General features: G+C 39.4%; 1 protein-coding gene and 1 pseudogene across 1 annotated transcript; one reads left to right on the top strand and one right to left on the bottom strand.

The window, feature by feature from the left end:
- Positions 1-18: 18 nt before the first annotated feature.
- VPS4B (vacuolar protein sorting 4 homolog B) lies at positions 19-27545 on the bottom strand. The gene is made up of 11 exons (XM_037508438.2): positions 27295-27545; positions 21195-21306; positions 20284-20440; positions 18074-18141; positions 15227-15346; positions 12554-12710; positions 12062-12210; positions 11483-11564; positions 9359-9578; positions 6338-6478; positions 19-5283 (listed from the first exon to the last, which is right to left on the bottom strand). The coding sequence occupies exons 1-11, from the start codon at positions 27319-27321 to the stop codon at positions 5182-5184; spliced, it is 1335 nt and encodes a 444-aa protein (XP_037364335.1). The 5' UTR covers positions 27322-27545; the 3' UTR covers positions 19-5181.
- Positions 2252-3284, top strand: LOC119243741 (nucleoside diphosphate kinase homolog 5-like; annotated as a pseudogene).
- Positions 27546-27672: the final 127 nt, after the last annotated feature.

Below are 27672 nucleotides of genomic sequence, written 5' to 3'. Positions count from 1 at the left end.
AAAAAAAATGGTTATAAATTGGGGGGAAGGGCAAAATTACACGTTCATCGTGAAGTACTCAAACTTAGAAAGAATACAAAGAATCAATCACTCAACAAATATTTATTAAGCACCCATCAGGCACCAGGCACTGTTCTAGATACTGGAGATACAATGACATACAAATTAAGAAAATCTCAACTGTCACAGAATACACAACATGTTAGTGGAAAAAATTATCAGCAAGAAAACTAGTGAATTATAGAGACAGATTACAATAATGCTGCAGAAGAAAATATAGTAGGGAACGGCTACAGGAGCATCAGAAGGGATAATTATTTTAAATAGGGAAGGTCTCACTGAAAGGTGACATCTGAAAATAAACCTGGAGATGAAAGGAGTGAAGAGTTAAAAAAAAACAATCAAGTCTCACTACCCACAAATTACATAATGAACATAAGGTGACAACCATTTGATAGCTTTATCTTTTTATGTCTACGTAGATATTTCTGGAGATTATTGATGGCTGACAGAGAAATGCAGGTAGGAGAAATACAGTTATGAAAATGGATTCAAAGTATGAAAGATTGTTTTTCCGTTGTCAATAATTATTTGCTAAATGTATTTGTATCAACCACACAGCTATGGATATGGGATTGCACTAAATCTAGAAATCAACTTGTTATAGTTGACATTCTAGAGTTAGGTCCTCCAGCTGATGGGCAGGACCCACATCTAGGTATTTAGGTCTGTGCTTTCTTTTAGAAACATTTCAGTCTTCCATATGGCGGTCCTGCCTCTGACTTATTTTGGCATATCTGATGCTTTCTGAAACTACTGTGATTGGTATTGTTTCCATAACAATTTCTAATTGTTTCTAATACAGTAATATACTTTTTATTTATTAAAATTGTATCCTGCAGCTTTGTTAAATTTAGCTGGTAATTTTCTATTAATCTGGATTTTTACATACAACACCAGGGAATGTGTATGTGCACACCAATTTGTTTCCTCCCCCCACTTTTTTAAAAAGATTTATTTATTTATGCATACAAGAACTATGGGGTTATAGGCCAGAGGTGCAGGGGTAAGAGGATTCACCAAGACAGAGCGGGGAACAGAACGGACAGACTGACTGAAATACACTGCTGAGGGGAGCAGCGGGCGAGCCAGGAGAGGTCTGCTGCGCCATGTGGGTTGCTCCCTGGCCGGCCCGGGGATCAAACTTGTGCTGCATAGGCTGCGGATTGCTTCATAGTGCAGTGCTTAACCCCCTGTACCAGGGAGGCCCTGTTTTTTTCCCTTTTAATCCCTAAACCTTTTCCACTGTCTGGACCTTCCTGTAGAAAATTGAAAAGGAGTGGTGATAACAGACACCTTTCTTTTTCCTGACTGCAGGGGAATAGTTTCCAAAAAAATCCATAGTTATGTTGTTTACAAAAGTGGGGTTTTGGTTTTTTTTTTTTATATTCTATTAAATTAAGAAGGTTCCTTCTATTTCTAGTTTTTTCCCATTAAATCATAAATGGGTACTGGATTTTATCAAATGCTTTTCATGAAATCCTTACAGAAAGATAATATAACTTTTCTTCTTTCTGAAATGTAGCAAGTACTATTAATTTTTAAATTTTAAAAGACACAGTTCTCGTATGTCATGGCACTAAGTTAACTACTCTTGCTGATTATGTGCTGTAAATACTCCAGCCAGAGCAGATTTCTAGCCACCTATATGAGGTCGCTGATCACACAGGTGGGAAGTGATGTGTATGTGGCTTCTTGTGAGCCAGTAAGAGTTGGCTCTAGTACACTTCTGATTTTAGTCCCTCAAGACTGAAATCTATCACAAGTTCAATAGCCCGCAAGAACAAAGCCAGTTCAAACGATGTATTTTATAGCCTCAAAGATAATCCATGAAGTTAAGATAAATGAGAATCTAACTCCCTTAGTTAATTTTTACACCTTTATTAAGTACCTCATCTTGTCTAGCACTAGGTTAATTGCCAGGGAAAATGTAACTCCTTGAAGAGCTTACAACTTAATTGATGTAAACAAAATTAATAGAAAGTGCTTGAAACTTGGAGGAAAATCTTAAGACAGTGGTATCCATTTAGTGCTAAAGAAATCTAAAAAGTAGGGTGGGGATAGTTTCAGAAATCTTCCTGGAAATGATTACACAGTTCATGACCCAGGTCTTAATGGAAATAATGGAATTTGGACTAGCAGAGCAAAGAAGAAGGGACACGTTAGAGTAGAAGCGCATGGACACGAAGGCATGGAGGTAGGAAGGAGTGTGAGAGCTCGCGAAGCGGGGCTTGCTCCTGTGGCCATGCGGGCTCCCTTCGGTGCTTCACTTGCAGTGACGTCAAGCGGCATTCATGGCAATGTCCTAACTACACAAATGGCCCCAAGGGTCTAACTGGTACTTCACATCCTCGAAGAGCTACATGTACAACCCAGTGAGCTCAGAAGAAGTAAACATTCTTGCCAAATTGAATTGTTTTGTCCCTGAAAAATTTAAATTGTGAACTTTAAGAACAAAAAAATATTGCTATCAGTAAACAGATTTTCATTGCTTTAATGAGTATGCACGTTTCTCCTACTTTAACAAATACAATAAAAAAAATATTGGCATAGAGGCTGCGGAGGGGCAGGTGCTGAGAAGTGTCAATCCAAGAAACTTAAACTGTACCCTGAAAAGCCAGAGTGGATCTGTCAGTGCCCCACCTCAGATATATGTAGGAAAAACTCTGGCCATCATCAAATCAGATATTGCTGATAAAGAGGAGACGATGCAAGATACTACTCTCAGATCTGGATTCGCCACAGAGAAAACCATAGCTTAGCCCTGAGCACTGTAGTAACATTTATGTAAGACAACATGGGAAACAACTTTACCCCAATTTAAACTCTGCCATGAGTTCTGGGGCACTTGTTGCCCTGATACTAGCTAGATACAAAGAACTTTTGGGACGAAATACCAGCTTGGTAGCTAAGGAGACACAGCAGACGCCTAAGGGTGGACTACGGCACAGACACTAAGGCGTGCACTTCACGTAGTACCGACTGTGCTGCAGCACAAAGAGAAATTCGATTGAGTATTCTGAAGTGACTGTTGAGCCCACTCCAGTTGGACAAGCTACTGAGGACTGTTTAGATTTATATACAACACCGACTGTGCTTAAAGGACTCAAGGAGCTCCTCTGTAAGCCAAGTCCAGCAGATCCTTGTTGGATAGTCAGCTGCTGAAAAATGATTCCAAGACACCTAAACTTTGTCACCATCCAATTGCAGAAGAAACTTATTAAAGTCTTCCAAGAACAGATACAAATGATCCTATCATGAAAGGTATGTGTCTACTTAAAAAACCAAAAATCTTAATTCCTAATGGCTTAAGTACATGTGAAATAAATTATTTCATAAAAAAATAAGTATAGAAGATAATAGATCTACTTTTAAAACTAAATAAAACATAAAAATATAGAGTACCCACTTATCATCAACACTGTATTACATACTATTTGGTCAGATATTCAATCAATTTAAATAGACTACTTCCTCCAACAACTTCTGGATTTACAAAATATTCTGGGTTTCAACTCTAATTATATTTATGGTAATTCTTCAATGGTTCAATGATGTACTTAAAAGCAATACTGTATAATTCTGAGTCTGAAAAAACTCTATAAAAAGTCATCCATGAAGAATTCAGAGTAGTCTTGTTAATTCCCAACCCTCACATAAAAATTGTTCAAAAATAGAATTTTCATGTACATACTCATATAATGATTTCTGTGTATCTCACCAATTTAGCTATTTCCTCTTATATAGAACATCCCCAAACATACAGAGAATTTAGCCAATAGTAGGTTGTATCAATTTACTTCACAGAACAGTATTTTTCAGGCCTATGATTTCCATTTAATAACAAAACAAACTGTACAAAGTCCAAAGGCAACCATGTAGTATAATATGTAAAATGTGCAAATACACTTTAAAATGCAGTTATTTTTATAGCATTTTGCAAGGTAGAACTTTGTCGTAATAAAGGAGTCTACCTTATTCTATCTTTTGCATGTATAGCCAATGCTAACGTACAAGGCACAACTTAGTGTTGATGCTAAAAGTGTGTAACACACACCCTCAGATTTTTTTTATTTGGAGATATTAAAATAACATAATACCAAGTTTGCATTTTATTATTTAAAGAGACATCAGCTCAATTCTAAAGCATGATGAGGCATTACACTGATAACATGAGTGTGGCCAAGACAAACTGTTCCCTGTACTTAAAAGATAAAAGATAAGACCCTTGGTATTCTATATTAAAAAAAAAATTATACATATATATTTACACACACACCCCCAATCACACACGAGCAACTTCCCACAATCCAAAGGGAGGCCATTCCGTTAAGCAAAGGTTCTCATTATAGTATTTCATGACAGAGTTATCTAAAAAGTACACATTTACTTACCACCTCTTTTGGTCACTCTTGCTACAAAAAGACATTGAAATAGACAATTTTCTTCTTCAAGATAAAGACAACGCCTAATTTAGAAAGTCTTTCTCTTGAGATTGCACAGTGAAAGGTGCTATTTAAATATAAAAGCTTGCTGCTTTCAAATAAATGATTTAAATCTAACACAGAAAAATGCCAACCTATCAGAACTCATTAAGAGCCTTGGCTACACCACAAGTCAATATTTCTCAAGCCAATCACATTGTTCTTTGCGTTTTATTGCCCATCCCTGAGAGTAAATATGCTATCACTATAAATTTTAAGTAAATAAATTCTACATTGATGAGGGGGACGCTTGAGTACTTTTCAAATATGAAATTAGCCCTGTTTCACTTTAGTGAAAAACACAAGAGAAATACTCTTTGCAAAGACCACTGATAACAATTTAAAACTTACATCTGAATCAATTTTAATCCTCTTATTTCTGGGTAATTTCTACTTTTTGCTGTTCAGAAATCATTTCGTTATAACCCATTATTTCATCATTTATGTTAACAAGAACATTTCAATAGGCAATGGAGCAAAAGTACATATAAAACTTAAAGACATACAGAAGTGAGATCTGCATTTCCCTGTGGAAAAAGAGTCTTACTGAAAATAATCTGAACGTCATCCAAGAAAGGCCAAAAATACCTATGAAAGAAAGAACACACACGTAAATGTCTTCCTTGTTGTCTTTGGTTTAGCCTTCTTGGCCAAAATCTTCTGTAAACTTCTTTAATTTCAACAAGTCGTGTTCATTCACTGTGGGTTTTGTGCTAGACAAGGACCGTAACATATCCGACTGTCAGGGAAAAGAAGCGGGGGAGGGGTATTAGCAATAGATAGAACCAAATAAAATCCACTGCATTTGTTATTACTACCACTAACTTTCACCAAAGGTTAAATCTGCATATCTGTAAGAGCCAGAAGTTGAAAGGACAGCTTTGATAATAACATTCCTCCGCACAGAAACTTTCAATTGCTTGCTTCGTCCTGATCACAATCTTCCGTGATTCACCACTACTCATTAGAAGTATGATCCTCTAAGCCTACGGGGTCAGGTTCTCCAAAATATATGCACCTAATCTCCTTTTTGGCTTTGTTTTTCTTAAACAAGTGCGACTTAAAAGGAATGAACCTAATCGCCAATACTTATGTGAAACAGAAGACCTTTTAATAAAAATCAACACATCAAAATTTTTATCTATTAGCTAACATTAAGTCAAAATTTTAAGAAAATGTTCATATAAAGCATTCATTCCAAAGTTAGCCTCTAAGCTATGTCTTCTATTAAATAGTATGGACAATGGTCAAAAGGACCAAAACTTAAAAATTATAAGGAACAAACACAAAAGGCTTCTAAATTATTTGTCAAATAATCATTATGGTTAATTAACACAGATGTTTCTCTATTATGATACTTTTGTTTCAGAACTTTTCTGAAAGCACTGCATTATTTAAACTTTCTATGAAGTAAAAGAGAAAAACATCATTATGAATACTATGATAATATGATGCATATTAGGTTTTCTGGATATTATATAAAGTCTGAGATTCAGGGAAAAAAATTTTTACCAGGTCAAATTTAGTTAAGGCTTGACAACACCTTCTGCAATCTCTGCAAGCATTTTGGGGGTGTTATTCCAGCTGCAAGTTATATGTGCTTTTTCAAATTTGCCTTTTTCACTTAAAAAATTTTATGTTCAATTACTCTTTACAATTTCTTGAGTAGGATTAAACATGTTGATGACACTACCATTTTCTAGCTAATCTTATATAAGTGAAAAATTTTATCTTTGGCAAACTACAAAGCATAATGTTTAAACATATTTCGTAAAATTAAAAAAAAGTCCAACCATGCTAACAACTGGCTCCAAAAGTTTATCCCCAGGGACATCCATCCATGTCATTTCAATGGCACCAGGGTCGCCAGGAGAGCAGGGCGTCAACAGATCATCTATGATCTTGTTCGGATCAGCTTGTGATGGCCCCCGAACCTGGAACATACAGTAATCTGGAATATTTATTTGAACAAAATAAATAAGCATTAAGATTTAGGCCACGATCAAGAAATTTGAAAATCTATTTTACATTTTGTTAAATTGTTTACTTCTGAAAAACAGAAGGTTAAACAACAAGAAGTGAGCCCTGGGTCAGGGGACAGATTTTTGTTTGAGTTTAATTTTTTCTTGATGCTTTTCTGTGTTTTGAAATTTTCTACAAGATTACAGGGGAGAAAATGAATTGAAAAAATGAAACAGTGAACTTCGGCTAAGATCATTCTTTTCTCTAGTGCTTATTAAATGGAACTAATCTTACCAGAATAGACATACATAAAGCTTTTAAAGCTAAATTCTCTTAAGTTTCTCTATTCCATAGCTGAGAAACTTCTGAGATACATTGTGAAATTAATTTTTTCTCTCTCAACAAAAACTCCTTAAAACGTAAGTATGAAACTAAATGTTGATCATAATTTCAATGATATTTTATGATTCATAATTGATTCAAAATAAGTTTTAACTTTTTTTTTTTTTTTGCGCGGGAGGGTGAGAGAATTCACCAGAGCCAGAGCGGGGAGCAGAGCAGGCAGAAGGACTGAAGTACACTGCTGAGGGGAGCAGCGGGCGGCAGGAGAGGTCTGCGCGCCATGTGGGACCCTCCTCCTGTGGCCGGGGAGCAGCCGGGCATCGAATCGGGGCCACAGAGGCCGCAGGCAGCTTCGCAACCCAGCGCTCAACCGCTGCGCCACCGGGGAGGCCCCTCAAAATAAGTTTTAGAAAGAATCAGAAAAAGAACCATTGTGGCAGCGTGGCATGAAAGCAGACTTCAATAAATGATGACAATTCTGCATTCAATGGATAGTGCTTCCAAATTCGTTTCACAATGATCAATCTTAAATCTTATCTCAGGATTGAGGGAGATGTGAGAAATGAACCTCCTCACTTAACTTATTGGTACAATTTATTGTCTTTCCTCACAAATATTTCCAGTATGAGGATTTTTGGGCTTTTCTGGGTACTGTAGTTTTGTTTTGAATAAAGATTCTATTTATTCATTCATTCATTCATTCAATTTATTGATGAGTAGAAGAACTGGGGTGTAGGCCAGAGGTGCAGGAGGTGACAGAGTGAGTGGGGAGCAGAACAGGTGGATCTACTGAAATCCACTGCTGAGGGGAGCATCAGGCGAGACTGGAGAGGTCTGCTGTGCCACATGTGGGTTAGCTCCCTGGCCAGGGATCAAACTCAGGCCAAGGCGGTGATAGCACTTGAGACTTAACCTCTAGGTGACCAGGGTGGTACCAGATGCTGTATTTTCTGGGAGTAGATACTTGAGACATTTGGTAAATAAACAGGTAAACGATGCTGAGAATTGAAATGGAACAAAGGATGGAGCCATGGAAAGGTCTACTATAGCTGGTGATAGAAAAGGGCTGACACTAAGACTGATCCGGCTTCTTTGCCTTGATCCTCCTAACAAGGACCCAGGTTCTGGGTCATATAAGGTGTCCCAGTAGAAATACAGAGAAATAAACAGAAAGTTCTGGCTAGGAACGGACTGAGTTTCTAATAATCTATAGCAACTAAATGTCAAAGAAACATTTAAAATAAAATTGACTCTGAGTCTACTGTTTTTCTTAGCAATAAAATAAGCTAAAGAAGGGGAGGAATATGTACTGGGCTAGTCAGCTACCACAATAGGTGTTTTCTGAATATTCTAGTGAGTTCTCACTCAACATCCTAAATAGGTTCTAGGAAACTGGTTTTAAGCAAAGCAACATATAACAGAAATAGATGTCGGGGTCTTCGAATGACATGTCGTTCACTGCTGGCTGGGATTTTTCTTCCTCATCAAGGTTACAATAATGTTGAACTAAACAATGTCATCCGAAGACCTGCTTGACTTCACTTTCTTCTCACAGCAGCACTTTAAAGCAGTGTTACCATCTTCACTTTAGAAATAATAAAAGTGAGCCATAAATAGGTAGCAATTTGATCAAGGAGATCACTGTGGGAGTTACTTTATTTTGGAATGAAATAGACATACGTATGTAACTTAGTCATAACATGTTAATCTTGTCATATATTGGATTGGGTTTGCGCATAGTTTTTCAGGATTTTCACATTCACGCTCATGAGTGATATTGGACATGCTGGACTCAGCAAAAGGCTTGGTGCAAATTACACCCTTCACTGTTACTTAAAGTGGGGATCCCAAAACTGCGGTCTTTTTATCTCAGCGAGAACAGTTCAATTTACATAGACAACACAGTTCTTGGGAAGGACAGGAAAGCAGGGTGGTAGAGACTTCTGAAATGTATCTGAGAAAATCTCCTCTGTTGAGCCCCTCCAGCTGCACCCTGGCAACTGTGTCCATTTTCACCATGTTACCATCTAAATCTCAGATGATTCATCAAGAGGTGGCTATACCGACCTCTTATTGCGTTTTTGTGAAGACCAAATGAAATAGTAAGATAAAGGACAGAATACAGTGCTAAGCACATGAACCTTTACACAACAGTAGCTATTATTACTATTTTTACTTTGTTAGTGAGGTGTAAACATACCAGATTCTGCACAAGGAAAATCTGGTTGCATTTAAGGCAACTGTATACTTAAGTTTCAATATTCATATCCAAATAATAAATACTTCAAAAGTCTGTGCATAGAAAACTTTACAACACTTTGGGATAATTAATAATGGCTATTACTAAACTTTCTGGGAAAACTTTTTTTCATGAAAAGGACATCAGGTCTACGATGTAAATCCACGTATCCATCATATAAAACTGAAAACTGAATAGTCTTTGATGACATATTAATGATGGTCGGGAATATGAATTAAAAACACATGAAAGGATGGGCGAAAGTCTTCACCTTTTTGAAATGAGTGGCCGACTGCACTTTCCTGACCGGCTGCATGAGTGCGTCGCGCACTATGATGCTGATGTCTGCGCCGGAATAGCCGTCTGTCTTCTTCCCGAGCTCTCGGAAGTCTGTTTCTGTTAGACTGTTCTGAGTGGTCCCCAAGTGCAGCTGAAACATTGCTGATCGGGCATGGGCCTCGGGCAAAGGAATATAAATTCGTTTCTCAAATCTTCAAAAGAAAAAATGCATCCCATATTTATTATATTGCATCACATATTTATTGTATTTATTTCATAGATACTTAATTTCAATTGAAAATTAGGATATTTTCAAGAAGAAAACAAGATATTGAGATATTCTCATTTATACAAAGTTGAGTAAGTTAAACAAGTTTGTATTTATCAGAGTATAACATATATGCTTAGGCCAAATAAAGGAAAATTTCCAGAACATTAAAAACAAACAAAATAAAAATAGCCAGGGAACCAGTTTGGATTGGTTTAGTCTATCTCATTGACTTTTGGGTTATTTTGGCCATGGTATTTTGTGTCTGAAATTCATGACATGAATTCCTACATGAGTAACTGCCCATAGAATTATACTCTCAACTGTTGATAAACAGATTAATGGGGCCTCCCTGGTGGTGCAGTGGGTTGAGCGCCACACTGTGATGCTGTCCGCAGCCTCTGCAGCATAGGCTCGATTCCTGGCTGGCCAGGGAGAGACCCACATGGCGCCGCAGACCTCTCCTGCCTCGCCCGCTGCTCCCCTCAGCAGTGTCTGCCTGTTCTGCTCCCCACTCTGTCTCTGGTGAATTCTCTCACCCTCCAGCACCTCTGACTGTACCCCAGTTCTTGTATAAATAAATAAATATTTTTTAAAAATATTTTTTTAAAAAAAGAGAGATTAATGTAAATAACAATTAGAGATATGATGGCAAAAATAATTCTCTAAATTCAAAACATTAAAATTACTTAGAATCTTATGGAATTAACATATTTATTACACAAAATGTCCACTGCATTCTGCTGGGTATATTAGAACAAATAATTCTTTTATATCATAAACAAACACTACGTTTCAGGAAGAATTTTGCTTGCCTTCTTAGAATTTCAGTACTTGCATATAGGGAGGAATAATCAGAGACAATTTAAGTGGTCTGTGAATATATTTTTTCCTCAAGGTAATTCTGTGCAATGAGTATTTGAAGCTTTCATTATCTCTAGGGGTTCAGAATTAGGTCATATAAAAAAAATAACCAGCACATTTCCTTTCTTGGTACTGGACGGTAATCTACCCTGCTGGCAAACCAAATGAATGGGATAAAAGTGGCAAAAACGGAAGAGCTCCTTTTTATCATGTAAGAGGAAAGGAATGGAATAGGGAATTCTGAAGCAGAGGAAAGTGATGTTTTCTCCCGTAGCTCATGTTTCATATTAAATTTAAAAATTAGAGATATAAATTCTTTAACTGAAAATATAACCTAGTATATTTTAAACTGTAAATGTCATTTTGCTACAATTTTACATGAAGTTTTCCATTGAGATCTTAAACTATTCTCTCTCTTTTTTTAAAGGATTTATTTATTTATGCATATAAGAGCTGGGATACAGGCCAGAGGTCTTGGAGGTTAGAGGATTCACCAGAGACAGAGCGGGTAACAGAAAGGCAGATTAACCAAAATACATTGCTGAGGGGAGCAGCAGGCGAGACAGGAGAGGTCTGCTGTGCCGTGAGGGTAGCTCCCTGGAGGGGCTGGGGATCGAACTCGTGCTGCAGAGGCTTCAGATTGCTTTATAGTGTGGTGCTTAATCCCTTGCGCACCAGGGAGGCCCGAGATATTAAACCATTCTTGTAAAACATCTGAAGCATTGGTGTCTACTACTAAGTTTAATCATAACTAAAGGTGGGCATTAGGTAATGCAATGTGAAAGATTCCAGTAAGTGGAAGTCTCACATCTTCAGCAGACAAGTGCCTGGCTCTCTCCACCCAAGTCAGGGGGGCAACAGGGTTAAGGCATATTTCTAAAACTCTGAAAAGCTATTAGAACGTCTCCCCACTAGACAAAAAGGGAATTACTATTTTCTTCAACATTTGTAATTAGAAATAAGAAATTTATTTTATCATCATACCTTCGCCTAATGGCAGAATCCAGAACCCAGGGTATATTTGTAGCTCCCAGAACCAAAATTCCATCATTGTCCACACCAACCCCTGCATCAAATAGGTGACATTTAAAATAATTTGTCATGTTAAAGTTCTTTAAACCTCATCTGTATATTGAAAATGTGGTGCTTTAATGTTTAAGTGCCTCATCTTGAGAGTCTCTCTCTGGAGGAAAAAACTATTTAATAAAATATATTACTAAAATATGATACAAATATCCCCAAGGATCAAATCTCCTTGATTGTGGACAAAAATTATTAATAATTTTCATAATATTTCTTCAAAGACTGCATTTAAAGGCTATCTATTCTTACTATTATTGTTCCTGGTATGGGATAAGTTATGAAATCTCTTCACTATTTAAATCAGTAAGTCCTACAAAATGAGTACAACTAGATTAAAATTATGCACACATGGAAGACCATCAGAATGAAATAAGGCAGAACAAAACACCGAGGCTAAAGAAATTCTTCTTAAGCTTCCCCATTACTGCTGTAAGAATATACAGGACAAATAGGAATTATTTTAAAAACCAGTCATACTACCTTGCATTTGAACGAGAAACTCTGTCTTAATTCTACGTGCAGCTTCACTTTCATTTTCACTTCTTGAACCACACAGAGAATCAATTTCATCAATAAAGATAATGGAAGGTTTGTTTTCTCTGGCAAGTTGGAATAAATTCTTAACTAGCCTAAAAAATAAATAAAAGCTTTCAGCTTCTCATAAATAAATAAATAACACGAGTGACTTAGCGAGAAGACAAAAACAAAGTACATACCAGTATTATAAGAACTCCATGAATTAAAAAGCTTAACCATGTTTTGGTCTAAAAATGAAGACAGCTACAACCGGATAATTCACTTTACAACTTACTGTACATTTATGCTCTTTTTTCCCTATGAAACAAATTCTAGACCAGGGTCAGATCTGACAGAGAAATGAATACCTATTATCATTTCTCTGTGTGACTGTTAAAGATTGGTATAGTAACTATCAGACAAAGTAAAATTAAAAAAATAAAATTTATTACTTACTTTTCACTTTCACCTAGCCACTTAGAGACAAGGTCAGAGGAAGATATTGAAAAAAATGTTGAATTGTTTGCTTCTGTTGCTACAGCTTTGGCTAAATAGGACTTTCCTGTTCCAGGTGGCCCAAATAACAGGATTCCCCTCCAAGGTGTTCTCTTACCTAAAATTTGTATTAGAAAAATAACCTAAGAACTTCAAGATCATTAATTTCAATTACCAGAGACATCATTCTTACTGAAGAATATTGTGAAGAGGTTTCATTCTAAAGCTATGACTAGAATACAAAAATAATTTAAACAATCAATCTAAGGTAAGCATTAAATGCCTTTTACTTGCTTCTTTAGAGATGACTTTGTCAAGAATGTGTTTACAGAAATATAATCCTTCCAACAGGAAGTTCATATGCTTGCTCAAGTCTTCATTCCTTCAGTATGTATCAAAACCATGAGTACAGAAAGAGACCTGCACATACAAAAGGAATTTTGCTCTCTGTGGGCGGACAGGTCAGCCGGAGAACAGAGTTCCGTTAAAAGGCACTTCTTGATCATACACTGTGTGTATTGTTTGCTATCAGAATCTTGTCAGAGAAACTATATCCACAAGAGAACAAATCAACTCTTTGTACCTCAATTTTGCTAGTGAGAAATTATAATGCTGCCTTAGCTAAAACTGACTGGGTTAACCTGGCAATAAGGTATCAAATATAATGTAAGAAAACTGCTAAGTGCAAACTGTGGATGGGTAGACAATGACTGCAGAACAATAAGTAGATGAGCAATGGCAAAGCCAAATATTGTACATTTACTGCTATGAAAGCCTAAACTTTTATTTAAATTGTTTTCGTATTTTACACGTCTGTAATTATAAGTCATGCTTCCGTAAGTGTGGTACATACTCCACTAGTACCACAATGAAGTGCCTTTTAGGTGATAAACAGGTAACTTTTAGTTAAATGTATTACAAGAACACAAATTTTTCCATTTGGAGACTCTAATCAGTCTTTTAAAAAGAAGTTAGTAAGTGAAAATACTAAATGAGATAATTTACAAGTTAATAAAGAAACAAAGCAATCCATGATGTTAGGAGTTAAGAAAGTGCTTGCCTCTGAGAGGCGGAGAGGAACTTCTAGGTTACTGGGTGATCTGGGTGATTACACAGGTGTACTTTGTGATAATTTATGAACTTGAACACTTATGGGCTCCTGTGCGTCTCTGTATATTTAAGTTACACTTTAATAAAATCTTTGCTCTACAGGTGAATGATTTAAAGAAAAAGATTTTTGAAATGACGGTGTACATAAATACAGATACAGATATATAGACAAACTCATAAAGATGAGACTGAAATGACTCACATTTGGGCAACAGTAATATAAATTACATAACATAAAAGGAACTCAATTGTTTCTGTACATTTATAGGGTTGCGATAACAACTTTTATACTGTTAGTTTCAAATTTCTGAATTTAGTCAGACTGTCTTATCTCGAAGCTAGACAGCCAGTGCAGGGCCCACAGGTTCTTTGCTTTTCTCTACTTCTCTATATGACATCACAGTTGGGCCTGCTAAGTTTGAGGTTAAAAGGAAAGACCTGTTTCACTATTAGATTGTGGGTAAAGCAGTATCACCAAAATATACCGTGTAAAGGATTTGGCACAGACAAATCACCTACTGTTGCTGAAGCCATAGCTTCAACTACAGCCAGATGGTGGGTTCACAGTAGCTCGCAATGATGATGCACTGTCCCCTGAAACTGCTGAATAATTCTCACTCCTTTTTTTTTTTTTTAAAAGATTAGTATAAGTCCACTGGAAAAAACTGTGATGAAAGTCAAAAGAAAAAGTAAAAATCACTCCAAATCTTATCTCCTTGGCAAATATTAACATTTTAATGTTAGTAAATCCTCTTAGTATACTAAGAGATATAATTCTTCCAACAGGAAGGTCCTATGCTTTACTTCTTAGCATACAGATTTATTTAACAAGTGTGGGATCATACTAAACATATTTTATATTTTATATGTATATATATGTATTTTTTAATCTTTACAAATAGGTATTTTTTTAAAGATTTATTTATCTATGCATACAAGAACTGGGGTTCAGGCCAGAGGTGTGGGGGGTGTGAGAGGATTCACCAGGGACAGAGTGGGGAGCAGAACAGGCAGACTGACTGAAATGCACTGCTGAGAGGAGCAGTGGGCGAGACAGGAAAGGTCTGCTGCACCATGTGGGTTGCTCCCTGGCTGGCTGGGATCAAACTCATGCTGCTAGGGCTTCGGACAGCCTCATAATGCTGTGCTTAACCCCTTGCACCACCAGGGAGGCCCCAAACAGGTTTTTTTAATGTAAATTACAACATGGATGCAAATTTCTCAATGTAGATGTACAATTATTTCCCTGAGCACACAGTAAATACTCTGCATGTTGGTGACTTACCCTATGCTCATCTAGTTGATATTAGGCTGTTCTGCAATATATTTCTATTATAACATGTACATGTATATAGAGTAAATATCTTTGTGTAAGGTATACCACCACCTTAGGATTTATTTAAGGAAGTAACTTGATATGGTAACAAGAATTCACAATACTTTACCTCAACCATCAATGCATTTTTAAAAAATTTTAAATTTAAAAAAAAAAAAATAGTTCAAAAGATTTAAAAGTCATTTCACCTGTAAAAAGGTGAGGAAATTTAATAGGCAATATCACAGCTTCTTTGAGAGCTTCCTTGGCTCCTTCAAGACCAGCAACATCGCTCCATTTCACATTTGGTCGCTCTATAACAATGGCACCTACAAAAAAATTATGTCACCTTTAAATTATTCCATCAAATTGAGAAGAAAATATGAAACGCTGATGCTAAGGAACTACAACACAGAATTGTCTGGAAAAGTATTTAAAAACGTTCTTGGAATGAGGGACTAGTTGTCAGGGAGGAGTCAGGAGTCAAACCTGAGGTGGACGGTCAGAAAATATGGGGTAAGCCACACTGTTTTCTATTTCCACTTTCCATTGTGAAATGCGATTATTACCACCAATTCACACTAATCAGTTTAGTGACAGGATCAATTGACATAACAAGCATTAGAGAGCTTGGAAAAGCACCAAACATTATTTAAAGTAGTGATAATGTTTGAATACTGATTCTGGAGCATCAACAGTACTTATTCAATGAGGACTGACTTAACCATTTCTTCTTATAAACAAAAGTTATGGTGATCTAATGCTCCCCTTAACCACAGAAAGAAAACAATCTTACTGAAGGTTGACAGAAATAGACACAAATGGAAAGACAGAAGTGAGAAGGGAGAGGGAAGGGAGAAGAAGCAGCGGAAGGGAAGGGAATGATGGAGAAGAGAGGGAAAATGTGCGCCAGTGCATTTGTAATACTTTCCTGAGACTTGCAAATTTTTTAACTTTAGCTATAGATTAGAATTAAATGAAACCCTAACCACTTAGCATTCTAAAAGTTCAAACTGAGTATAAATTAAGAAAAAATTCAAATCACTTTAATTCAAATCACTTCAAAAACTCACTAAATGTCAAAAGTAGCCAAAAGAGGGCCTCCCTGGTGGCGCAGGGGTTAAGACGCAACCTATGAAGCAATCCGCAGCCACTGGAGCATGAGTTTGATTCCCGGTCTGCCAGGGAGAAACCCACATGGTGGGACAGACCTCTCTTGTCTTGCCCGCTGCTCCCCTTCAGCAGTGTGTTTCAGTATATCTGCCTGTTCTGTTCCCTGCTCTGTCTCTGGTGAATCCTCTCACCCCCCACATCTCTGGTCTTACCCCAATTCTTGTATAAAAATAAATAAAACTTTAAAAAAAAAAAAAAAAAGTAGCCAAAAGAAAAATAATAAAGTTTTGGCAATCCTAGTAATTAAATATTACATTTAATAAGGCTCTAACAGAAATAAAAGGTTTAAAATATTATTTCACGAAAAAAGAATAAAGATTCAAAAAAAGATATGACACAATAAAATCAATTAGCAAGCCATCAAACAACAGATGGGCGGATGCACTCTCATGTAGCAAAGATTAGGAAGCCTTTCACATTGTTTCATCCTGCAATTCCAATAACCTTTCTCACTTACATTTATTTTAAGCATTTGTATTCTTATGCATCTCTGGTCCTTATAAAGACAAGGAAGTCAAAGAAAAAAACTTCCCTATTAAAATCAGTTATATCTTTTTCAAAATTAAAGATAGAAGCCAATTTCTACTTTGGGGAGAGGGTGGGGACATAAGAAGGGGAACAAAACTCAAACCAAAGACCACACAGAAAAAAGCTGTTTGTCTTACAACTAAAGTAAGGCCTCTTGGCAAGGTCCACTGCGTGGCTCAGCAAAACTGGTACTAGTGTACTAGTGAGTCCACTGCTCTGGAAAGTGGGGGGCAGCAGGGGACACTCAGTTTTTGTCCTTGGACCTCATCCATCTTTGAAGTTCTCAGCAAATAAAAATATCCTCATTAACCAGAATATTAATCAAGATACCATCTTTATAGCATTCTCTATGTATCACAGCAGTTAAGGCAGAAGTGAAGTCCAGTACAAAATGAAGTCCAGTGCAACAAGGTCTGGCCAAGCTAGGATTTGTCACCACTCACTAACCAAAGCTGAGTCTATATAGAGGAAATTCTTCCCAGTTACTCATTCTATTTGGTTAAGATTCAAATAAAGAAAATACATATACCATTGGAATGAGCATAAAATTCAGTTGAACAATCACTAGTTAACATGTCAAAGAATAAGCAAATCTCAGTAACTGAAGTCAGTAAGGAAAAAGATGCCTTTTAGACACACACAGCATTTACGGAGCCTCTAGACTCTGTCAAGATATAGTATTAGGCAGCTTTTACTCTGTCACTGATCTTTTAATATCCCCCAAACAAAAGCATTATGACTTTGCATCTAAAAGCTAGGGTCTCAGACTCTGAGAGGTTAGGGAACTTGCCCAGGATTAGACAATTTTTAGGCAGCTGTGCCCTCACCACCAAGCTGCACAGGGACAGCAGCAGAGAAGGAAAGGTGTGGAAGGTAACGGAGAGCTGAGCGATAAAGGTCATTGCACACAATTAAACAAGACAAATAAGCAAGTAGGAAACATGAAATAAAAATATCAATGAATCAGCGACAGCAATGACAATTGAAGCCAGGTGGGAAACCCCAATTCATTCTCCTCCTCTGATAGAAAATTTTAATACCGTCAGATTTTGCAGGGTGCTATTAATATAAATGCTACCTTTTCTAAAAGGGAGCAAATAAGACAAAGATGAAGTACCTAAGTTGACTGACAGGTCTTTAAAGGGAGATATAAAGTTAAATACTGTTTTTACTGTATGAAAAATGCCCCACTAGAGGCCCAAGAGAGCAAATCCCAGGACAGGTGCTCTGAACAGAGCCAGAATGTGACATGGGAACCAAGGTCAGCATGGAGGAAAAAACAATTTAAATAGATAATTCACTATGAGTTGTTAAAAAATAAAGATAGTAAATTTAAAAAGGAAATGAAAAGCAACCTTGAAGCTGATTCTGCAGTTTCTTTTTTTCAGGATCGTCAGATTCTGCTTCCCCATCACTGTCATTCCTAATAAAAAGAATTTAATATAGTCACAGATCACTCAGTGCCATCAAAATAAGGTAAAAATGAAGAAAAGATTAACCTGAAATATTTGTAATTTAAGCAGCAAAATAAGATACTGATATTAAAAGTTGTGCTCATTTTATTACTTTCAAGAAAGTGTGAAATGAAAGAGTAAGCAGGCATGTTATCCATTAAAATGGAATCACGAACAGGAAAGGGGCAAAAAAAGAACAGTCAAGGCAGGAACCAGCTCCCCATTCCAGTGCGATGTGCATGTATTAATTTATAAATACATGCCCCAGACCTCATCCACAACAGATTTAAAATGAATTACAGGAGAGTTGTTAAAAAAAAAAAAAAATTAAAAGCATCAGGGTCAGGCAAACTATACATTAGAACAAGAAGCGGTAAATAGGAGGAAAACATGCAGAATATTAATTATATAAGGTATAGAATTCTATAATCTTAATCTGGAAGTTCCAAAGTATGGATGGAGCATCTGATGAAAACGAATTGAGGCCAAAGGACATGCAGGTAAACCCAGATGCTTCACATCTAGGAATTCATCCTGAGGAAACAATTTAAAACGAGTTCAAGGATTTGATTATAAGGATAATCATGCATACACTGTGCTTAAGAAGGAAAAAATCAGAAATGTATTTTCAATTATAGGGATCTGCATATGATAGAATATATTGCAATTTTTAAAAATAATATTGCAGAAATAGTTTATTGGAAAGATGTTCACAATACAATGTTGAATGGAAAAGAGAGCAAAAATATGGCATCCCATCATTTTAAAAATATAGCATGTAAAAAGGTTAAAATGCTTGACAGGTCATACCCTCAGGTGGATGGCTTTAGTTTTTGGGACAGTGGGGTGGTGGGGGAAGTGGAGCATGCCAACAGACCTGAGACTCACTCCAACTATGCTCTCGAGTCCAGTACAGGCTGTTCATCAACATGCCTGCCTACGTGGCCTGGCAGGTGTGCTCCTCCAGGCAAGTAGTACAGGCCTCTGAGGTAGGGGCTGCAGGCAAAAACGCTGGCTCTGCATGAGAGAACCAAGGTCCTACTGCCCACGCCCTGGCATCAGAAGTGCGTGGCGGAGAGATGGCAGCAGGGGGATCGTGACCAAACAATCTATAAGTGATATATCCCCCAGTTAAATGGTTTTTTCAAATGAACTGACAAAAAATGAAACCGGAACAAACCCTAGAAATATGACTGCAGAATTGAGTCAACTAGAGGCGAGGAGAGGGTGGGAGTGGGAACAAAAGGGGGAGACTGTCCAATGGCCTTGGCTAACAGACTTTGATGGTGGGGGACGGTGTGAGGAGGTGTGAACCTATAACCCTAAATCATAATGCTGTTGTAAACCAATGTTACCTCAATAAAGACATAAAAGTGGGCCTTCCTATGGTGCAAGGGGCTGAGCACAGCACTGTGAAGCTGTCCACAGCCTCTGCAGCAAAAGTTCGATCCCCTGCTGGCCAGGGAGCTGCCCACATGGTGCAGCAGACCTCTCCTGTCTCGCCCGCTGCTTCCCTCAGCAGTGTGTTTCACTCAGTCTGCCTGTTCTGCTCCCCACTCTGTCTCTGGTGAATCCTCTCACCCCCTGCACCTTTGGCCTGCACCCCAGCTCTTGTATGCATAAATAAATAAATCTTTAAAGAAAATTTTTTAAAAAAGAAAGAGATAAAAGCAAAGATTTAATTCTCAGACAACTCCTATAATTTTCAACTTCAATATTACGTCATGACTCGACGTAAGTTGAGTATCATCCCTACATTTTCCCCAACTACCACCAAGTAGTCAGGGAGTTATTTGAGGTAAATTATAACCTAAGCTTGGTACACTAGAGGATGGCAAACTTTTACTGTAAAGGCTGAAACTGTAAATATTTTTGGTTTTGTGGGCCACATTGTCTCTCTGACAATACTCAACTTTGCCGGAGCATCAGAGAAGCAGCCCGGGACAGACTGACTGATTGGGTGGGGTTAAGTTCCAACAAAAGCTCATTAACATAAACAGGCAACAGGACAGATCTGACCCATGATTTGCCAACACAAGGTTTCAACAAAATAAATGTATTTCACAATTTAAAAGATATAATAAAGTCTGACACTACCAGAAAATACATACCCCTTGTCCTCGGCTGGGCTCGGCTGTCCCTCTTTTACTGGCTTCTGCGGTTTTTTCTCTTTCTTTTTCAGGTACTCTTTCAGTTTTTCTGCTCTATCAAGATACTCTGTACACTTTGCTCTGATACTTTGCTTGGCTTTATCACCCTGTGCTTCATCTATTGAAGGGAAATGAGATTTTCTCATTAGTCATCTATACAGAAAGGTTTAAACTCTTAGGTATGTTTTTTAAACAAGGAAAATCCATTTTGGGGAATAGCAGATCATCTTCAGCTCATTGTAACCAATTATGATCAATTCTGTTCTACTCCTTTCAGCCAGTGTGAATAAGATGTCTCCTAACCAATTATTTAAAAAGTATTTTCAAACAGATGATTGAAAAATCAGATTACGTAATTTGGGTATAGTACTGAGAAAAACATTATTTCCATTCTCTACATGACATTTTAATGTTTAGGTATACAAAGTAATAACTCGGGCCTCCCTGGTGGCCCAAGGGGTTAAGATACAACCTATGAAGCTATCCATTGCCTCTGTAGCATGAGTTTGATCCCCAGCCAGGGAGCAACCCACATGGCACAGCAGACCTCTCCTGACTCACCCACTGCTCTCCTCAGCAGTGTATTTCATTCAGTCTGTCTGTTCTGTTCCCCACTTTGTCTCTGGTGGATCCTCTCAACCCCCACATTTCTGGCCTGCACCCCAGTTCTTGTATGCATAAATAATTAAATCTTTTAAAAAAAAAGTAATAACTGATGTTTGTGCACACTCATTGGCTGAGTAGTAGAATTTTATTTTTTTTTTTTTTGCAAATTGATGGTTTAGAAATTTCTGGCATTGTATTTTAATTTTTATAAATAACAGAATTTTTCCTTTTCATGTTTTTAAATAAAAAACAAACTATGGCCTTACATTTAACTACGTGGAGGAAATATTGTACAGCGTGCTGGTAGAGTTGAAGAGCTTCCTCATAGTTCCCAGCTTTGTCTTCCTGGGCTGCTTTGCTTGCAATATCTATTGCTTTCTGTTTAAAGAGTCACAAAAACCACACCATCAAGATCAAAGCATAAGTTTGAAGTAAATAATCATGTTGAAGAAATATTTTTAAAAAACAACCTTAAAACAAACCCGACCTTTCCTCCTAGACCACAACTGCATTTTATTATAATTGTAGCTATTTATAAACTGTTTATTACACTTGTACATGGATAAATGCTATCTGAACACCATTTTATGCGGTACCAATCACTTAGATTCTCACATAATTTCACTCAAGGAAAGTCAAATGTAGGGCTAGTAAGGGACAATCCAATAATCTGAAAATTCATGTTAAAAGCATAAGGGAAATCCTCAAATAAAATGCAAAAGGGTTAAGACTGCTTCAGAAGCAATGGGGCATTCAAATATCAAAAATCTCAGAAATAGCCAAATCTTTTAAACTAATAATTAGCTAAAGGGTTAGAGAGCACAGACAGTAACCAGAGAAGTCTTTGAAACAACAAAAAAAGCTTTAGGAACTTACATTTTAGACAGCAACAAGATGCCACTAAGCAGATTATAGGGTCATTAAAACAGTATTAAGAAACAGCTAAACAACATGGAAAGTATTTCTAATGTCAGCTTTTTAAAAGCAGATTCTTAGCTTGAGCCCAACTATTTGTAACAACTCCTGCTCCCCAAGAACAGGACGGTGGAGAGGAAATGTAACAGTTTAGTAAGACTTATTTTTTTATTTTCTACTTTCACATCTTCTAAAAATGGCCATAATGAATTACCTTGGCACTATTAACAAAACCCCCCAAAAACAAAAAACCTCCCATAAACAGATCCATAGACATATGTCCGGCTGATTTTTTTTTTTAAGGGAACCTTTTTTTTTTTTTTTAAAGATTTATTTATTTATATAAGCACTAGGTACAGTCAGAAGCGCGGGAGGGCAAGAGAATTCACGAGAGCCAGAGCCGGGAGCAGAGCAGGCAGAAGGACCGAAGTACACTGCTGAGGGGAGCAGCGGGCGGCAGGAGAGGTCTGCGCGCCACGTGGGACCCTCCTCTGGTGGCCGGGGAGCAGCTGGGGATTGAACCGGCGCCGCAGGGGCTGCGGGCAGCTTCGCAACCCAGCGCTCAACCACTGCGCCACCGGGGAGGCCCTGTCCGGCTGATTTTTGACAAAGATGCAAGAGCAAGTCAATGGGGAAAGGCTGGGCTTTCTAAGAAAAGGTTCTGGAGCAAGTGAACAGAGAGAGGGAGGGTGGAGGAGAAAGAAACTTGACGGAAACTTCATAGTTGGTACCAAAATCAACTTAAACTATCGACAGATCATGACCTTGAATATAAAATGTAAAACTAAAATCTTCAGAAGACACATAGAAAACCTTTAGCAGCTAGGGCTAGTCAAAGTTCTTAGTCTTAGACTTGACTTTAACACACTATATAAAAGGGAAAAATGGGAAATTGAAAAATTGTACTTTAAAAGTGTTTTGTTAAAGAAAATTCTATTAAAAGGATGAAATGATGAGCTACAGACTGGGAGAACTATCTGGAAGCCACATACCCAGCAAAGGGCTAGTTCAAAATCCTTCCAGTAATTTGTTTCTGTGCCTCTGGGTTGGTTTGGTTTGGGGTGTGCCTGTCCTCTCCCCCTAGAATACCCACTCCATGCGGCCAGGAGTTAGGTGTGCTGTTCCACGTTTTATATTCCCGTGTCTGGCACAGTAGCTGGCGCAGGCTAGAGGAACTCACTATTACCCCAGGGTCCGGCAGTCAGGCGCTTGTTGTCAACACGGAAGTGTGAAAGCAGGGAATATCTGGGGCTGTGCCTTCCAGATCAGGAGAGTCTGACATACTAGAAAATCCTTGGGAAATGGGTAAGTTCCAGAATCATCTGTCTCAGGAAAAGACGTCCCTGGCTCCTGCTAGCCAAGGCAAACTCTCTCCTCTATATTCTGGTGCCCATGGACACCTACTCCATCAATTAAATGCTTTTCTACAGTTTCCATAAAACCTAACCTTTCTCTTCTATGCTGGCTCCTTCCTCAGCATAAAAATGTATGTTAAGTCGGGCCTTCCTGCTGGTGCAAGGGGTTAAGTCTCAGCACTATGGAGTAATCGAAAGCCACTGCAGCATGAGTTCAATCCCTGCCAGGGAGACTAACCCACATGGCCCAGCAGACCTCTCCTGTCTCTCCTGCTGCTCCCCTCAGCAGTGTATTTCAGTCAGTCTGCCTGTTCTGCTCCCCACTCTGTCTCTAGGAATCCTCTCACCTCCCCCCTGCCCCACCTCTGGCCTGCACCCCAGCTCTTGTATGAATAAAGAAAACAAATCTTTTTTAAAAAATGTCTGCAAGTCCTACACAGACTCATTTCTGCAAAACCCAAACTAAAATACACCAGCGCTCCCCAGTCCCTGGGTTCCCTTCTAACTACCTCTTGCTTACCTCTTCATTTCAACAGCAAAGTCTCAAAGAGAACCCCAACTTCATCTCGATGTCTTGAGCTTTCTGTTTCCACTGCCAAATCTTACACTCACTACCTCCCTCTTGGCAGCGCTTACCCTAATTAACAAACACCTTGACACAGCCTCCTCCTCTGGCTTCATTCCTTTGACTGTGTAACTGTAACTTGCCAGGTGCCCCTTCCTCTCTCGTTAGGTGCATATATTCCATAGGGTTTCCACCTTGATTTTTACTTTTCCACATTCTAAAACTCTCCAAGATGCCCACCACCTCTGCTGTCATCTATATGCTAACAGCTCCTAAATCCTTGTTTCTGGCCTAGCGCTCTCTTGCGTCCTCCAACAGTTCGCATCCAACCATTTCTGTTGAATTGTCCCCACAGGCCATTCAAACTAAAAAAATTCATATCTACCCTGGCTCCAAACACGCCCCATTTTCTAGTAATCCCAGAAGTGATTCCTACCCATTCAGCTATGCACCCCAGGAATCTGGGAGAAAGCCCAGACTCCTCCTCCCTCACTTTCTTAAATGAAGATCCAAATCTGATTATTCTTCCACTGTGTCTCCGATAATCCTTTCCTCTTCACTCTAAGAGGCACTGTCCTACTCTGTCCCGCACATCTCCCATCACACAGCCTGGCCTAGCTGGTCTCCCTGCTTCCTTTGGACACACAGGACAGCTCTGTTCTAAAACAAAAACCTGAGCATATCACCTTCAATGACTTCTCATCGATGGCAGGATGGGGTCAGTCATCTCTGGATGGGATATGACCTAACCAGGCTTGTCCTCCCACACCCTGTGCCAGTCATCCCAAACTACCGGACTACCTAGGTGACTCAGCCCGCACGTGTTTGCATACAGTGTCCTTGCCACCTGGGCAGCCCTATCCCACTGACTCCCTGTCAAACTTCAGTTTCTCCAAGACCAGCAGTCACAGCCCTTGTGCTACAAAGCCTTCCCAACACCCCAAGATGGATGAGCCTCTGCTTCCTCCAGATGGCCACTGCTGCTTATGCAAACCTCCAACGATCACACCCATCCTGCTGGTCACTACATAAGTCCATTTCACATCAGAAATGGACTTTTGAAGACTTAGAAAACCATGGCTCGGTAGGCACTTAAAAACATTTAGGACTGAATAAGCTTTGACTTTAATGCACACTGCATCCCTTGCAATTTCTCCCAACCCTTGCCAAGATTTATTCCACTTCTAGACTGCAGCACATGTTTTCCTCTTCCTGGAATGCATCCCACTTTGTGCAAGGAGGCATAATGCTAGTAAAAAAACAGTACAAACTTGTAAGCAGACAGAGCTGGATTCAAAATTATCTTCAGTGCTGATTAACAGTGCTATATTTTGGGACAAGTCATAACCTTACTAACCTTCAGTTTCTTCACTTGAAGAGTTGTTTTGCAGATTAAATAATATCCTATCAAACACCAGGCAGACAATCAGTGCAAGCATCTTTCACTCTGGCTAAGCTCACATGGCCTCTTCTGTGGAACATTTCTCATTTGTCCTTAAAGAACTAAATACACCGTTCCTTTCTGTTTCCCCCCCATGAAACTCTACTCTAGCATTTATCCATTACTTGTGACTCTGATTTTTAGCTATGTGTATTCCTCCATTAGATTACATGCATTTTGCTAGGAGGATTTTTGCCTCACTTGGTGTGGAAGTTATTTGTTATTTGAGCATTGTCATCCAATTTTCCTAGGTTAGGTTAAAAGTTTAAATGAGAAAGCACAACTGTGAACAAAGCACTAATAAAATAACCCACAGCTTAACACTAGCAACTACGCCTTAACGGTTGCTCCTAGCTGATTAGCTGAAGAACATACAACAACCCAAATGAAATACAATGAAAACTGATTATAGGCCTCCCTGGTGGCGCAAGGGGTTAAGCACCACGCTATGAAGCAATCCGCAGCCTCTGCAGCACGAGTTCGATCCCTGCCCCCCCCCCCAGAAACCCACATGGAACAGCAGACCTCTCCTGACTTTGCCCGCTGCTCCCCTCAGCAGTGTATTTCATCAGTCCGCCTGTTCTGCTCCCCACACTCTGTCTCTGGTGAATCCTCTCGCCACCCCCACCCCATCTCTGGCCTGTACCCTAGCGCTTGTATGCATAAATAAATAAATAAATAAAAACTGATTATAGAATGAAGCTGCAAATCTTGTCAATGGAAAAAAGATACCAGTAGATGTATGAAAGTTATACTGTAGAATGCAATAAAACTAGTTAGATAAAATAAGGATAAAATGAGCACTCAAAAAGAAATCACTTTTGACACTTGAGGGAACCAACTTTTATTAAATGACCAACCCTTTTTCCTATTACTTTTACCAACAGCACCTTTTACAAAAAAAGTGAAGTGAAAATGTTGATGTTAGTTTAATGTAATCTTGTAATCTCTTGTTGTAAAAACAAATACACAAATCAACCCTTGACTTAAATCTTTATTCTAAAAATAAGTCAAAGTAGCAACTATGTTATTTCAGGAAAGATGTAAAACATTTATTTCCATAATCTTTTGGGTCAATATGCAAGATTGCAGAACCAAGTAAACCCTTCCCCTTCACTCTTACTTTGGGGGAAATTTTCATCTTTATTCAAGTGGGTCTACCCTGTGGCCTTTCATCGACATGAATGATCTTGGGTGAACAAGATCCTCTATGATTCTTGGTGCCTGTGCAGGCACTCAACAAATGCCTATTCAACAATCAAGTAAGACAAGTAAGACAAGGGTTCAGTACAGGTATTTCACGTACTATTCTGTCCCAAACTGACCGAATGGAATGAGCGACCCTGAGGGTAAGTCAGTCTCTTTACTAAAGCCCCAGATCCATCTCGGGGATGGGAGACAATGTTTCGGAAATGTCTCTTCTCTATAAATTCCAATCCACAGATTTAAGTCTAAAATCTTAGGATTCCATGATATACACAAAACCTATAGTTCACTGCTGTCGGGAGGGCAGGTAGGGCCGCAAAGAACTTTAATACTCGCTGATCTTACACACTACATTTTGGGGTGCAGGGGAGTGGGCCCATAAAGTCATGTGCTCAATGAATTTTGCAGATTCCAAGACCGTCCTCACAGCCACACTCCCTGGGAGCTCGAACAGCCGCGCTGTTATAAATGTGGGGAACTGCGAGCTCCGGGCACACCCCACTTAAAACCGACCAGAGCTCCAGGCACACCCCATTTAAAACCCACCCAGGGCAGGGCCCGGCCAACATCACGTCCCCTACGCGGACCGGGGCGTCAGGGCTTCCCGTTCGGAGTCTCCCGCCCGGCTCGGCCTCCACTCGGCGGGGGCGGGGAGCCTCAACCCCAGTCAGGCGCCCCACAAAGGAGACGGGCTCGGGGGACCCCGGAAGCGGGCTCGGGGGACCCCGGAAGTGGGCCCGGGGCCCGGACCCTCCCAGCTGCGCCCGACGCGGACGCGCCCTCCCGGCCAGCGCCTCCCTCCGGGCGCGGTCGCCGCCCCCGCCCCCCTCCCCGAACCCCCACCCTCCCGGGGGGGGCTCGGCTCTCGGGCGGGGAGGCCCTACCTGCAGGTTGGATGTGGTGGATGCCATGGCGGAGACCGAGGCGGCTCCCTCGGGGAGGAGCGAGGGGAGAGGCGGAACGACGTCTAGTCGCAGGCGGGGTGGCCCCAAGGTGCGCTGGGTGGGGCTCTGGGACCCCGCGCGGCGACCCCGCTTCAGGAATCTGCTCCGGAGCAACACGACGTTCCGGGGCCTCCAGACCCTCCGCACAAAACTTCCGCAATCCCAAGCCCCTCCGGGATCTCGTCCCGCCTCTGACCACAGAGCTTCCGCTTTCGTCATCATCACGCGCGCCTCCCAGTCCGGCGAGGAGGCCTGAAGCCCGCGAGGCCTGGAGGAAGTAGGGCGACGCGCAGGCGCACCGCGGCTCAGGCCTGCACC

Source organism: Talpa occidentalis, unplaced genomic scaffold (genome assembly GCF_014898055.3).
Source record: "Talpa occidentalis isolate TD23 unplaced genomic scaffold, MPIMG_talOcc4v2.1 talOcc4.13, whole genome shotgun sequence".
Classification (NCBI taxonomy): Eukaryota; Metazoa; Chordata; class Mammalia; order Eulipotyphla; family Talpidae; genus Talpa; species Talpa occidentalis.
This window is presented reverse-complemented; position numbering and strand designations above follow the sequence as displayed.

Coding starts and splice junctions, on each gene's coding strand:
- VPS4B (XM_037508438.2), bottom strand. CDS start 27,321: ATGGCATCCACCACATCCAACCTGCAG. Junction 12,211..12,553: donor TGGCTAGGTGAAAGTGAAAA/GTAAGTAATAAA, acceptor TTTATTTTTTAG/GCTAGTTAAGAATTTATTCC. Junction 9,579..11,482: donor GATTCTGCCATTAGGCGAAG/GTATGATGATAA, acceptor TTTCTTTTGAAG/ATTTGAGAAACGAATTTATA.